General features: G+C 42.3%; 2 protein-coding genes across 6 annotated transcripts; one reads left to right on the top strand and one right to left on the bottom strand.

Annotated features, from left to right (window-relative positions):
- Positions 1 to 729: 729 nt before the first annotated feature.
- ralaa (v-ral simian leukemia viral oncogene homolog Aa (ras related)) lies at positions 730 to 7,473 on the bottom strand. The gene is made up of 5 exons (XM_035141970.2): positions 7,318 to 7,473; positions 5,002 to 5,241; positions 4,695 to 4,903; positions 4,196 to 4,370; positions 730 to 4,099 (listed from the first exon to the last, which is right to left on the bottom strand). The coding sequence occupies exons 2-5, from the start codon at positions 5,113 to 5,115 to the stop codon at positions 3,977 to 3,979; spliced, it is 621 nt and encodes a 206-aa protein (XP_034997861.1). The 5' UTR covers positions 5,116 to 5,241; positions 7,318 to 7,473; the 3' UTR covers positions 730 to 3,976.
- On the top strand, positions 6,929 to 13,657 carry zgc:111976 (uncharacterized protein LOC553663 homolog). 5 transcript variants are annotated; one of them, XM_035141968.2, is made up of 18 exons: positions 6,929 to 7,261; positions 7,693 to 7,720; positions 7,867 to 7,958; positions 9,341 to 9,416; positions 9,501 to 9,555; positions 10,040 to 10,166; positions 10,246 to 10,274; positions 10,374 to 10,445; positions 10,530 to 10,604; positions 10,812 to 10,888; positions 10,968 to 11,027; positions 11,136 to 11,271; positions 11,386 to 11,510; positions 11,614 to 11,735; positions 11,996 to 12,194; positions 12,305 to 12,400; positions 12,510 to 12,612; positions 12,821 to 13,657. In XM_035141968.2, exons 3-18 carry the CDS (start codon positions 7,869 to 7,871, stop codon positions 13,179 to 13,181), a joined length of 1,803 nt encoding a protein of 600 aa, XP_034997859.2. In that variant the 5' UTR covers positions 6,929 to 7,261; positions 7,693 to 7,720; positions 7,867 to 7,868; the 3' UTR covers positions 13,182 to 13,657. The 5 variants fall into 5 exon arrangements, with proteins under 5 accessions (XP_034997859.2, XP_034997857.2, XP_034997858.2 ...); XM_035141966.2 differs by having other exon boundaries at positions 7,674 to 7,720; XM_035141967.2 differs by having other exon boundaries at positions 7,693 to 7,958.
- Positions 13,658 to 14,313: the final 656 nt, after the last annotated feature.

Here is a 14,313-nt window from a genome sequence, read left to right as displayed (position 1 = left end):
ACACGCGGCTGCGTCATCGGCGCCGGGCTCACGTCACCGCCAACGGAAACCCCTTCCTCCTACACGTCAGTTCCACCAGTTTATGGATTTTATATATGGTTTATAAACAGGAATTACATTTAAATAATATAGAAATTAATGTTTGTGTTTCAAGTTTTACTGATGTTTACAAGGAACCAAATTACATCTCAAATTCTTTTAATATTAAAATAAAATTAGCTTTTTACCACAAACTAAACATTGACAAAAATAAAACTAAAAAAATTGTGTTTTGGGTTTTTGTTTAAGGATTTGCTGATGTTGATTTTCTTTCAGAAAAGTAGCCAAATTAAACCTTACATTTAAAAAAAAAAGTAAAACTGTTGATAGTAAGTCAAAGTAAGTTTGGAAAAACTTTGTAAAAAAGAAACCACTCCTCAATTTTTCTAAATAAATCTTGAGTTGTCATTTCTAACATTATCAACATAAATTTGAAGCTTTCTGTGAAAGATGTCTTGATAAATTTTAGTTTTATATACCCAAAATCATCAAGCCTTCAGAGGACCTTGTACATGGAGAACAAAGACTCGGTGTGGATGAGGGCTGCGCCAAGATGTCTGTGAAAACATATCATGGTGCAACAAGGTCAATTTATCAATGTCATGTTCTGCATTAATTAACTAATGAAAATAACAGTGCAATGATTCAAGACAAATCTTCGCACAAAAAAAAGAAGAGACGTATGGAAAATATTATTAGTAATATCCACTTTATTTGCCATTTCCAAATAACTCACAAAAAATGAATTGAAATGTAAGCGTCACCTCTTGCATTCACAAACAGCTACATTAGTGGTTATGTTTAAAATAAGTAAACATGAAGGAAACATTTCACCGATGGCATACGTACAACCATCCAATCAAAAATACATAGATATCCATTTATTTTTAACCCCAAGGGTATTTATATAAAAGGCAAAAACAAGTTGTTTGAATACCCGGTCGGCCAATCTGCTCGTAGCTTTCACACAAACATCTGTTTCAGGATCCAGTTGGAAATATTTGGGCCATCAAGCCTATTAAAGTATTCATGAAGAGAAACGAATAAAGAAGGATGATGAATCATGTTTGCGTCTGAAGAAAAACAATAAAACGGATGAGATGCCGTTGAAGCCAATGTTGGAGTAAGCGAGCACTATGGTGGTTACTTTGAGTGAAGTAGCTTCTTAACGATGTAGACACACAGCACTTAAATGTAATGGGCATAAGCTCAGCAAGGAACGTCACAACAGGCTGTGATCCTGACATTGTGTGTTTGTTTTTTGTGCCCGTTACATTAACTATCAGGGGTGATTCGGTCATGGTACTGGGGGGTTAGCCCTTAAAATATCTTAAACGACTTTCCAAACATTCTGGTGCCACGGGTTCCGGATATTTTGGGCTCAGGTTGGTCTCACATATCCAGTCTCAGCCTCTAAAACTCTTTCAACGGTGTGCTTTTCAGTAAGTATGAAACCCCAGACATTCCTGCACATCTATCTTTTTACACAACTAACACACAGACATATATTATAAAAACAAAGCCTTCAATCTTTAGCGTTAGACTCTTTAGTGTTACTCTTTAGCGTTCATCTACTACCTCATGAAATCATTTGAAACAGTTTTCTGCTTCACATTCTTCTGCACGCGTCACAACTTTTGGAGGATTTTTTCCTCAGCCAAGGACGTTGTGTGTTCAACCCTGTTTGTCGGGTTTGTTCGTCAGCAGGATTACACAACTTAACAGATTTCTATAAAACTCAATGAAGGGGATGAAACATGGGTCAAAAAGGACTCATAACATTTTGGGGGCAGATCCATATTGAACATTGTGAGATCAGGCATATTTAGGGGCCTGATATGCATGAGTGTGTGCAATTTGGTGCAGCTCTACCGAGTGCCAACTTCTAAGCTGTGGTCACACCTAACAGCATTCAAGTGCTTCTACTGCACCCAGTCTCACTAAAAGCAGTTTGCAGACACAGATCTTCTCTTTATCCACTTGGAAATCACAACAATATTTTTTTGCATAGACTCTAGTGTTGGGCATCCTACTGATTGCCAAAGTCATTAAATGAAAATGTACAGCTCTTGCTGCCGGCTATGAACACACACACACACACACACACACACACACACACACACAAAAACACACATTCTACTCTTGTGTTAATTACCCTGAAATGGATCAGAGTGAAATGCGGAGGGAAATAAAAATCTGAAAAGTGGTTGGACTTTCATAAAGTATTAAAAAGAGTAAAATAAGTTACTTTAAATAAGTCAGAAGAAAACAAAGCATGGCTCAGTAATAAAAGAATTAAGGGGCAGATTTCATGGTGTGATTTGGTCTCTGTAATTTCAATGTAAAACCTGCATCGTGTTCTCATTTGGCCAATTCTTACACTGCATTCACCTGCACCTTCTTCTATACGAGCAAGAACATCAGGTATCTCTCTAAGATGTCACAACAGCATTGTAACACAGGGGAGACTTGCACAAAAAGTAAACAAAACAGAGCTTCGATGAACTCTGCACATCATCGGCAGCCTAAGATTTACAGGCAAACAGGATGAGCATGTTGGGATTATTCACATTCACAATGGACAGAGAGGCAACAGTGATGCACTGTACATGAATTACTAAAGCCCTCGCAACCTCACATTTCTTTCCCCGGTCACTTCCACTGAAACGCCTTTAACCTTTGCCTGTCTGATTCACAAAGATGTTGTTTTTGCAGAAACACTGCAGTGCTTACTTCTGATGCTCTCCACAGCAAGCTGTCGTTCACTTCAATTAAAAAGTGGGCACTTGTTTGTACTATCGAGTGTATTTCTTTGGTGACTGAAAGGACATGTACCACTTTCCTTCCATCATGCCTGCATTCTGTTTTGACATAAATTTATTCCCACTTTAGTCCCAATTACAATAAATACATTTAGATTAACATGCGGGGAATTAAAAGTCGGAGCCAGGAAGCTGGAAAAATGTATCTTAATGTGTCTGAAGGCCATTTCTTTTCCTGAACATGTGTTGAAGACGGCATGTTAAAGGATGTAGTGTTATGGAGTCACCGTTTATCAGAGCACCAGGGATTCCGTAAATGCTAAGAAAGGCGATGAACGCCATTAGCCACGTGAGGTAAAACATTTTGAAATGTTAGAATTGAAGAAATTTCAAGTGTTGTAAAATCCCTCACAGATTGTAGGGTTACGATGATGTTTGTGCATTTTGATAAGACTCAAAGTGACTGGGCGGGGGAGACATTAGTGCGCTTGTCTTACATTGGTTGATAAGAAAGAAAAACTTAGACTTTAAAAAAATAAGTGTTGGCAACTAAACCACAGAGTAAAACTTAAGTGTGAAAACCACAAATGGGAACGGCATGAAATTTCAGAAATGATCTTTCAATTAAAACGCTTCCAGGATTTCCCAGTGCAATGTACATTTCCTAAGTGGCACTTGAACTTCGGTTAACACTTCCTACCAAAGACTGTGGACTAGTTATATGAAGTGGGACTTTCCAGTAGAGCTCCAGTTATATTTTCCCCTCATTTAAACGTCAGCTCTGACACTTTTCATTTAATCTTTCCACCTGAACCCGCACTGCACAGCTGTCTGAATATATTATACACATCAAACTTTACAATGAAAGGTTGTGTAACATTTCAGAGCTTAGCCTCCTGTCAAACGTAGGCCTAAATTAAAACACCATCCATTTATAACACTCTGTTATGTGGTCAGAGTAAGAGAGAGAGAGTACATAAGTTATTTGTAGTGTCAGCACATAAAAAGTTAGAGCTATAAATGGTGTATGACGTGCCACCTTACTACTCCCTGACACACGGTCGATGTCCTGTTAGCCAGGAACGGAAAGTCATGGTCAGGTATGGGCACAAAGTAAATGTAAAAGTCTGAGAAATGTGTATGTACACAAGCAGTGACCCTGCTCTCTTTTACCACTATAAAATACAGCATCTCTCTCGAATTCTCTTGGCCAAACTTTTACTTTTCTTCTTCCCGTTCTTCTCTTTGCTGTCCTCCATTTTCCTCGCCCGGATCTCTCTCATCAGGTCAAAGAACACCTATAAAGAAAAGTAAAGGGCTCATATTTCTCTGCTGCGTATGAACCAAGTCAAGTTTTGCCAAGTCAAGTCTTATCTTTTGCTGATCGGACTAACCTTGTCCACATTGGCACGGGTTTTGGCAGAAGTCTCCACGTAGCACACACCCCACTGCTCGGCACGTGCCTTCGCCTCGTCTGCGCTAACCTGCCGTCGGTCGTCCAAGTCGGATTTGTTACCAACCAAGAGAAAGGGCACGTTCTCGTCCTCTTTCACTCGCAGAATCTGCTCTCTGTAAAACAGGAAATGCCATTCAGCCGTGAATTATGCAAATAAACAAACTACTGACTTACAGCATTATGTCTGTCACGGAAGGAAAGGTTCCAGGTTTTACCCGTCTGCTGCTTTGTTTATGTATTTGTCAGCAGGATTACGCAAAAAACTACTGGAGGGATTTCCACGTAACTTGGAAGAATTGGATATGGGACAAGAAAGAGCCCAGTAAATTTGGGGATAGATCCAGGAATGTATTTCACTTTCATTAGGATTGTGAGATATGGTATTTTCTGGCATTTTCATAAATTACCCAGGTAATAATTCTGGGATTTTTTTTTACCTGAAATCTACTGTTGCTGCGAACGATTCCAGTTCTGTGATGGAAAATACACAGAGGAAACCCTCGCCGCTGCGGAAGTAGTTATCCCTGATGGCTGCGTAGTCCTCTTGCCCAGCTGTGTCAAGGATGTCAATCTGTACCTCCTCCCCGTCCAGCACCACTTTCTTCCTGTAACTGTCGGCTTTGGTCGGCTCGTAGTCTTCAACAAACTAGGAGGCAGGGGAGAAAGGGATCATTACACAACAACATTTGCACCTCAAAAACCTTGATGAATTTTAGCTTGACAGCTGTGGTTTAAGTTGCTCACCTCATCATACATGAACTGGAGGGTTAGGGCCGATTTCCCCACTCCTCCGCTGCCCACCATAATCACTTTGTGGAGGGCTAGAGAGTTCTGCCCCTTCGGCTTAGCAGCTGCCATGGCTCTGTGTGCGGAGAGATCTGACTGTGGAAGGGAGAGAGCTAAGGTGGAGGGAAGGATTGTGAAATGAAGAGGGGGAAAATCAGTCTGGACGGCAGCTGCAACAAAGAGCTGAATGATAAAGTCCTGGGGAGACAGAAAAGGGAAAAGAGAGAAAATATTCACAACATGTTTCATCATCACCTCTGGGGCTTTAGATCCCAGTTCTGCAGTTAGAATGCAAAGTCATCACTGTGTCTCAAAGCAATAAATCCCAAAGCAATAAAATGTTTAATCAGGAGAAACAGTCATTACACTGCAAATGTAGAGCAGGGGATTGTTCTCTGTGCCTTTTTTATGACAAATACTGAAGGATAATGATACAATTTAAACTGCTTTATAATCTGTATTTTCCATTATCATTCCTTCCCTGCAGAATCATTACAACATGTCCCATAAAGCTGCTTTAAGACAAGCACTGAAGTCCAGACATATTCCGGAGGGGCCGTATGTGAGAAAGCAAATGTCCGAGGCACTCAACGTTTTCTGGAACTTTTCACAACAGTCCCCTAATAAATTGTGTGTAAAAACGTGCAAACCCATGTGAGAATACAGCAAGAAAATGGCTGGAAAATTCAGCGTGAGCAAGTGGGCGTGTCAATAATATTTCGAACATGCGATGGACACACGAATAAACGTAGAAGACAAAGATGTCAGCTTGGAAAGACGATGAGATTCAAGAGCTTTAAGTGATAAAAGGTCCAACGCAGTGTCGATGTGCTGGAAACAGAAACACATTTATACGTCATGTCCTGTCTCCTGCTGCTCAAACCAGGCGCCACCCCTGAATGTTAGGGACCTTTTCCTGTTGTTGTGAATGCGTCTGACTTCATATGTGAAAGACAAACTCCAGAAAATGTCCAGAGTTCATGTCTGAAAACAGCTTTAATGTAATAGTGGTGAACACTGTTCCTCTCCTTTGTTCTAAGATGGCAAGGTGTGGGACATCTTTTGAGGAAACCTAATAAGATGGAACAGATCAGCAAAAACTACAAATTCCACCAAGCCGAAGGGGAACCTGTGGAGGCCATTTAGCAAAGAAATAAACCTTTTCTGGCTGGTTTTCCAAACTCTTTGTGTATAAAATCTGACGTGTGCCACATGGATTTAGTGATCCAGACAATAACATGATGTCCAGACATGTGTGTGCTCATGTCTTTCTACAATCACAAATGTAGGTTTACAGCCAACAGGGTCTGGACACTGAAAGGCAATGTTATGATTTAGCACGGAAGTAATGTTCTTTTAATTTAACCAATGAAACGTCCACAGTATGTACGTCTGTTAATAAATAATAGAATCAGAATCAGGTTTTATTGCCAAGCAAGTTTACACATAGATGGGATTTGCTGTAGTGTATTTGTGCAAGTATAGATATAAAAAAAAAAAGAAATATAAATCAATACTTTAAGCACCAGAGGAGGGATAAACACAAGAGACTGGATTGTGCAAAGTATGTAATAGTATGTTTACCCATATTTACCCATGTGTGACAAGTGCAAGAACGTGGACAAATAATACATTTCTATACGAAGTTGCATGATTGAGATAATAAAATAACATCAATGTCAATAACAGGAATTTAGTAGAAAATAAACTGTGTCATCATCATCATCATCACAACCTGAACACACTCATCAGCGGATCGTTATCTGGCAACTCACTGCTAACTAATGCTAATGAAACACAACGTCGAGGCAGCAGTGAGATGGGGAACAGACATAAAAACATAAAACATAAAACATAAATATCAAGGCACACAACCATTTAAATAACCACCCGTTAGCCGCCGGTTTGACAGGTTAGCCACCTCGGGCGCTGCTAGCCAACAAGCTAACTAACTCACTAACCCACCGGGCAGGTTTTAGCATCTGCGGAAGTTCCCCGTGAAGGAAGCGACTCGTTAAATATAAATACATAAATCCCTCTTGCTCCACAGGAGGAAACTCAGCTGAGCTCCTTCTTAGCTAGCCGGCTAGCTGGGGTGCACACACACACACAAACACACACACACATACATATACATACATACGCATAAGCGTGAAAAAGAGCTAACAAGCAGCTAATAACAACTAAACGATGCGGACGTGACCCAACAACAACATATGTGAGTCTGTGCATGTGTGTGTGTCTGTGTGTGTGAGTGTGTGTATCATCACGTACCGGTAAATGTGACCGCGTTCACCTCCACCAAGCGTCTGACGAGGGCTGAACCACGGTGGCGAACTGGGGAGACTCCGGCTAGCGGCTGGTTAGCTCATGGTTAGCTCCCGTGCTACCTGCGTTAGCAGCAGACTGGGCAGCCCCGCACGTCCTGCGGGCTCGGATCCGGTCGGTGGCAACGCCCGCCCGCATGGGAGAACCGCACCTTGGCTGTCTGTGTGACTGCATCATGGCTTTTTATTGTTATTCAAACTCGGCGGCAGATTGTTGTTTGAATCATCGCTGCACAAAACAATAGAGATTACGAGCAGATTGTGGAAGGAGATAATTGATTAATTGGTTAATCTGCGTTTAAGTGTTGTCACGTTTGTTCAGGTGGAGAGTCTCTGTCCAGACGAGCCAGGTAATGTTGGTTTGCTCCATCACAAACACGATACACACATCAAAACTCAGAAGTGACTGTTTGGTTTAATTTGAACACATGTTCTCCAACAGTAAAAGTGTCCCTTGATTAAAGAAATGAGTGTTGAACATGTTTGTTTTCTACAGAGATGAAAGGAAAGTCCATGATTTCTAAACTGCGATTGAAGTTTGCAGGGAGGTCCTGGAATGACACATTCCAGCTGGTTCGAAGATGCATGGTGAGACAAACATTTCACTCATGGTCTCTAATACTTCACTCATATCATTTTAGAGATCACCCCAAATCCTCATCTGCACGATTATGTCCCCCCTAATCTGGAGGAAATGGTGATAATCCCAGTTATTGGACTGGTTTCTGGGTGACTTCAGTGATGATGTGCTGTGAGTCAGGGACTGGTGTGTGTGTGTGTGTGTGTGGTGAATGAGATCATCTGTCCTGGAACACACGCCTCTTTGTCGTTTGATCAGCAGTCAATTCACTTCTTGTCAACCTCATGACACATAAACGTGCAGGAAACCTGTAGAAACAAGAAACCATACAAAGTTACTTGACTGGTTTGAAGTCTCATTTATGAAATTAAGCTTATTTATGGCCTAAGCCTGATGTGGCCTCTTGTTCAGAATGACGTTTATTATTTGTTGGTTTCAGTCCCCTCCTTTTTACAATATTGACATTAAGCTCCTCTGGTTGTCTCTGTCAAAGGGATTGTTTGTCATTAGGTTTATGCAAAAACTACCTAGATTTCCATGAAACTTGAGACATGGGCCAACAAAGAACCCATTCAAATGTAATGGTTCCAGTATTTTGGGATCTTGATGAAAATAATCACACATATTTAGAGGACTGATATGTAGAAGTGCTTGATTGCATTTAATGGGACTGTTGTGGTGGTGGAATGAGCTCTACTGAGTGCTAGTCTAGTTGGAATATGCTCCACTCGTCGAAGCATAGCTTTAAGAGTCCAAACATGCAAAGCTTCACAGATCCCAGTGTGTTTCCACCCAACAGAAAGTCTGCCAGTTGTTCTTGTAACTTGTTACGTGTGTGCTGAGGCTGTGGAGGAGAGGGTGGGTCAGTTTTCTTTAGATTTGTCTCGGGTGGAGCAGCAGTGTAGATAATACTTTTGGATTAAAACCGAGTGGAGCTTGGCAGAGGTCAGTCTCTGGAGTCTAGTAAAGACACTTGAATACTTGATGCACTGAGGAGATGTGTGGTTCAAAGGTTTAATGCATCTGTTGGGTTTTCATTCAGTATCCTGCCTGAACCGTGTGGTGTCTCTCTCCCTCTCTATAAAGTCTTGATTATACTCTGTAAAGTGGCACTGTATAAATACAGCTTAATGCTGTTGTAGGACCGGTTTTACCTCAAACTAATCGCTGAGGGCAGTGCACGTTGTATTGGGACATGCAGGTACACAGACATCGCCGCCTCCCAAAGTGCAAAGCATCCAAATGTCAACACTCCCCTTTGCCACCATGCAGCTTGTGTGTAACGTCATGGCGGGATGGGACCAAAGTCTGTTTACACCAGCATCACATTGACGCACAACTGGTCCATTGTTGTTGTTGTTTTTCTCTTCTTGCCTTTGTCCCCTCATAGGAGAAATCCAGAGATGAATCCAAACCCTGTGAGCCGCTGGTTCGATCGCTGGAACGGCTCCAGGACGAGTTTAACGGTAAATAAACAGAACACTGATTATGTTTTAGTGTCAATATTTCACTTTACCTGAGAGTAAGTCAGGCTCCGTGTGTGTTTTCAGTGTCATCTATGAATACCATGAGGCATCGCCTGGAAATAATAGCCAAACAACAAGGGTAAAGATCTGACTTATCAATATTTGTCTTTTCTCTTATGATATTTGACTTCACGGCACAAACAGATTTATCTCTACTGCTCTTAAAGCAACACTATGCAACTTTCTTACCTTAAAATAGTGTGGAACTGACCGATAGTCACATTGAAATCATTGAAACCAGCGTTTATCTCCAATATTCAGCCACGAAACTTAAAATATCTAAACCGATTTTGGTGGATTTGTTACTCCGCTGGTTCAGGAAACCGGGGATCATTGGTGACATCCACCGTTCAGTTGTGTTTCGGTTTAGTACTCAACACATTTAAACACATTGTTAGTTTGTTTTTTCTCTACATGAAAACCACTTAATTGCTCAGGACACGAAGCCCAACAGAATGAATCGCCACGTGTGGCTGCAGAGTGCGCTGTTGCTCAGCAGAACTTACATGGAGGTCAGCTACAGATTTCATTGATTATCTTCCATACTCCTGCTTCCTGTCTAGAATGGGCTTCCACATCACTGACGCCACGTGCTACCTCACAGCCGACTTATTCTACCTGGAGGTGGTGTTGGTGGCGTGTGGGGGAGTGGAGGAGGTGAAGGTGGCCCCTCAGGGAGCACCCCCTGCTGTAAGTGCTGTGTCCAACAAGCAATTAACATCACTCCCCCTGTTACTCTGTGGGTTAATTAAAGTAAATTGTTTTACAGTCCAGTGAGTCTCTCCTGCAGCTGCTGAGGTAAGAGGCAGAGCGACGGTAAAGTTCAGTCTTGTCTCTAAACTACAGAGATTAATTTGACACAAGCTATTTAAATGAAATGCTTGAATATCCATGCAGGTCAAAGAACTTTGCTGAATTCTCCATGAAGTTATCAAGCCTCTTCACCCAGTACAACATCCCAGGAGACAAGTACGCACTCATCAAACATTTCTATCCTGCATCATTTTGAGCCTCTTGCCACCAAACCATTTCAATATTTATTTTTTCTTCCAGTGAAACCAAATTAAAACTGTTTGCATCTCTTCAACACCTCGGGAAAGACTTGCAGCAATTATCACATCTGCCAAGGTGAGCAACGTGAAACACAACGGCCTTAAAAACTTGTTCTGCAAATCAAAGCTGTTACTCTGATGGGGGGGGAGGCAATTTAAAGACATCAATTTAAATTTTTGCAAGTTGTGATGGGTGTTTTCTCATAAACTTGATGAATGGTTGAAAAATAATTAGTCAGATTGATCAATAACAAAGTGTAATCATAAGTTTTTCTGTTTTCAGGACACAAAAGGACTGTGACCCCCAGATGGACATGATTAACAATGGAAGGATCGGGTGTCTAATAGCCGGAAAAGATGGTACAGATGCAAAATATGGAAGTTATCAACACATACGGTATTTACTTATTTGTTCATATTATACATTTTCTCGCTCTAGATTACCCCCTGACCATCGAGTTCTTCATGATGCCGACTGATTTGAAGAAAACAGATTCACGTAAGATGCCAACAAAGCCGACTTTGGTGATAAACGAAATTGTTACCTATAGACCTGAGGCCCATTCCTATGTGAGAGGCTTTTAACAAACAGATTTCCCTATCAAAGCTCTTGTTTTTACAGAAGTAACAGATCCAACCTCAGCTGTCCAGGTCGCCCAGGTGACTGTGGGTGTCAGCGACCTCGCTCACAAGCTTCAGATGGCGTCTGTGATCCCGGAGCCTCCACAGCTGGATCCGCAGGGGTAACGTGTCACCGCTTCATCTCCCGCTCGTCAGGATTTCTGTTGGTTTCCCATCCCACAGTGAACGTGAATGTCACTGTCAGTAGTGTTAATGTAGTGAAATGCCTGTGGCAGTTACCCTGTGTTCCTGCCGCTGGATGAGGGGCCACATGAGACGCTGCCTGCCTGCTTCCTCCTCAAGCTGCAGCCGCCCGTACCAATGCTGACATCTTTTGTGAAGAAGCTGAGCCAAATCACAGGTGAGGGATCTTTATTTGAACATGTGATATTAGGCTTTTAGAAGGAGTGGCTCTTATGCAACCCCCCCCTTCTCTCCTCTTCTTCCTCTGTGATATTTCCTAGATGTGACTGTGGCAGATGTTGACCTGCAGTGGGCACCATTACCCCAGCATCTGATGAGAGGTTCAGCAAGTGCAAACCACCATGAAGAGACGTTAGATGAGCAGGATACTATTTTTACAGTGGTATGTAGGTTTTGTTCGAGAGATCTACACACTTGTGTAAAGTTAAATGATGACACAAGACTTAGATTTAATACATGACACAATAGAATGTAACTCAGTAGAGCGCACACCTCCACCAAGGCCCAACAGTCCCCTTAGATTCAAAAGCCACACAGAATTTACTCACATTAATAGATCTCCATTAAAAAAATACACTGTGCAGTTTAAAAGTCAATTGTGTGACTCTGTGAAGATGGTAAGGGATCAATGCTTTTTTTCAGCCTCTTCCTGGTGGTGTGATGCACAGTTATATTGTCCCTGGAGCTGCATGGCAGGCGCCCGCACAGAGAGCGACAGTGATGGACAGTGTTCCCTTCACCCACCCCGCCCACGTCCCGGCTACACTGGAGCTGCTGCGTCATCAGTGTGTGATCAACGCCCTGCTGAGGAGCTGTGTCACGTCTCAGAGCGCCCGTCCAGGTAGGAGGAGCTTTACATCATACAGCTGCAGGTACATGTGGAGACGACGTCCCTGCAAAGTGAGCAGTGAACTTCACTGTTGATGTTTCATTGTTGAATCTTGTTATCAGGTTCGGTTTGTGACCTGCGCTTTGAAGTCCTCCCGGAGTCTGACACCAGCTTTTCTGTGACCTTCCACCCGCCCGGCACTGACTCCCTCGCTGTTTGTGAGCATTTACCACCAAAACATCACCGATGCAAAGAGTCATACTGTGTAATACAAGTTCAAGCAAATGGCAAAGATGACATCATGATGTGTTTTGACTCTCTCCACAGTGCTGGTGAACGTATGTGACTCTCATCAGATCAGCTGCAGGTTGTTTGGAGCAGGAACATGTGATCCATCCATGGATGAACACGTCACCACTGTAATGACGAGGTACGTTTAACCTTCCCTCCTTCTGCAGTTTGAAGAACAGACTGTAAATAAACATGGAGGATAGGACCTTTTTTTCTGGGAAGTTTATCTTTAACGGTAGAAAGTGAAGACATGTCGTCCTTCTTTATTCACAGTCTATGATTAACACAAATCCTATATATTTATATGATGATCCGTTATCTGACGTCTCTGTGTGTTTTTGACTCAGGTGCATGTCCGTCCCTGTGACCCTGAGCTCATTATACACTAAGCTCGGGGAACGCCCCTCTGCCTCGCTTTCTCCCGACCGCCCGGCCGCCACAGAGGCTGCAAATGACCACTCATCTCCCTCGAGTGCCGCTGTGACGGACGCCAATGGCACCGTGACCGAGTCCCAGGGTGCAGCTGTGGCAGGGGACAGCTCCAGTGTTTCTGGCTCCGCCTGCTATGCCATGTCTGTCGCCAACGATGAGCTTCTCCCTGAAATAAACATGAGTCCTGCTGCCAACCTTTACACGTTCAGTGCTGAGGATGTGGATGTGTTCTCACAGTGGATGAGCAGTAATGGTGAACTGTCAGAGCTCAGCTGAAACTGTCAGTGATGTCCAAAGTGTTTTATAATTTGTGATTATACATATTTTCTGATTTGATTTAATGTTTTTGTTAAGCAGCTTTTAAGTGGGCACATCAACTACAGAAAACAAATCATGGTAACTTCTATTTGTCTGTTTGCAGTTTGAACTTTCTCGGGTATGATCTCCTGAATCTCCTTCAAAGCGCTGAAGTGTTTCTTATGATGCATTCCAGTGTGGCAGAGATTGCTGCCTGTAAAGGTTTGAGGTTTGGCATTTGACCTCCCTCAGACAGCCAAGTTCCCAGTTGTGAGCCAATCAGACACTGTGGAAAATAAAGCACATTTTACACTCTTCATGGTAGAAGTCAACTCTCTGCTTATTAGAATTAAAAAGTAGAGAAGTGGTGATTGTTTGTGTCGACTGTGGATAAAAAGTCTGGAATTGTATTATAGCACTGAAGCATTTAAATAAAGTTTTGCACGATAAAGAAATGACGTCTGGTGTGAATGTGTGGGAGCCGAAAACCTCAGCGGAATGAAAACCTCCACGGTAACAAATCTCCTGATTACCGCTGAGCAAAGTTCTGCTTTTCCTGGGTGTCGGCCAAGACGGCTACCAATATAATATAACACAAATACCACCTGTCTGTATACGATCAAATATTTAGACATCTGAGGCAGTAAAGCAAAAATGTGCCCAAGGAGATCTCCATCATACGGAAGAGGAAAAGTTGCATCGACCCCTGTGTCTCGTATCAGGTCAGAATAGAACATTTATCCCTGTTGAACCTATAGATCTGTTGTCTGTGTCGATCACAAAGGAATTTAACACGTATCCAGGATTTAAAGTCGACTGTCAACAGCTGACAACTGCTTTTGTCCTGCGTTCACGTCGACGTATCCAATGACCTGTATGACGTCTAATTATAGAAACATTCCAGCATGTGTGGTTAAACTCCTCTTCTGTCACGGAGCCTTTATCCTTAGAATACAAGAGAGCTTATGTGTCTGTGAGCTGATTGGTGAAGACAGAATCTGGATAAAGATAACTGTGATGACTCAACCGGTTAAATATTAATGAGGTATAATGGTTAAAAAACTGAATTGGGATTGTGGTGACTTCCATTCTGAGCTGTAGACTGACAGCT

The sequence above is a fragment of the Hippoglossus stenolepis genome, chromosome 19 (assembly GCF_022539355.2).
Source record: "Hippoglossus stenolepis isolate QCI-W04-F060 chromosome 19, HSTE1.2, whole genome shotgun sequence".
Lineage (NCBI taxonomy): Eukaryota > Metazoa > Chordata > Actinopteri > Pleuronectiformes > Pleuronectidae > Hippoglossus > Hippoglossus stenolepis.
Note: the sequence above shows the minus strand (reverse complement) of the source record. Positions and strands in the feature narration are given on the sequence as shown.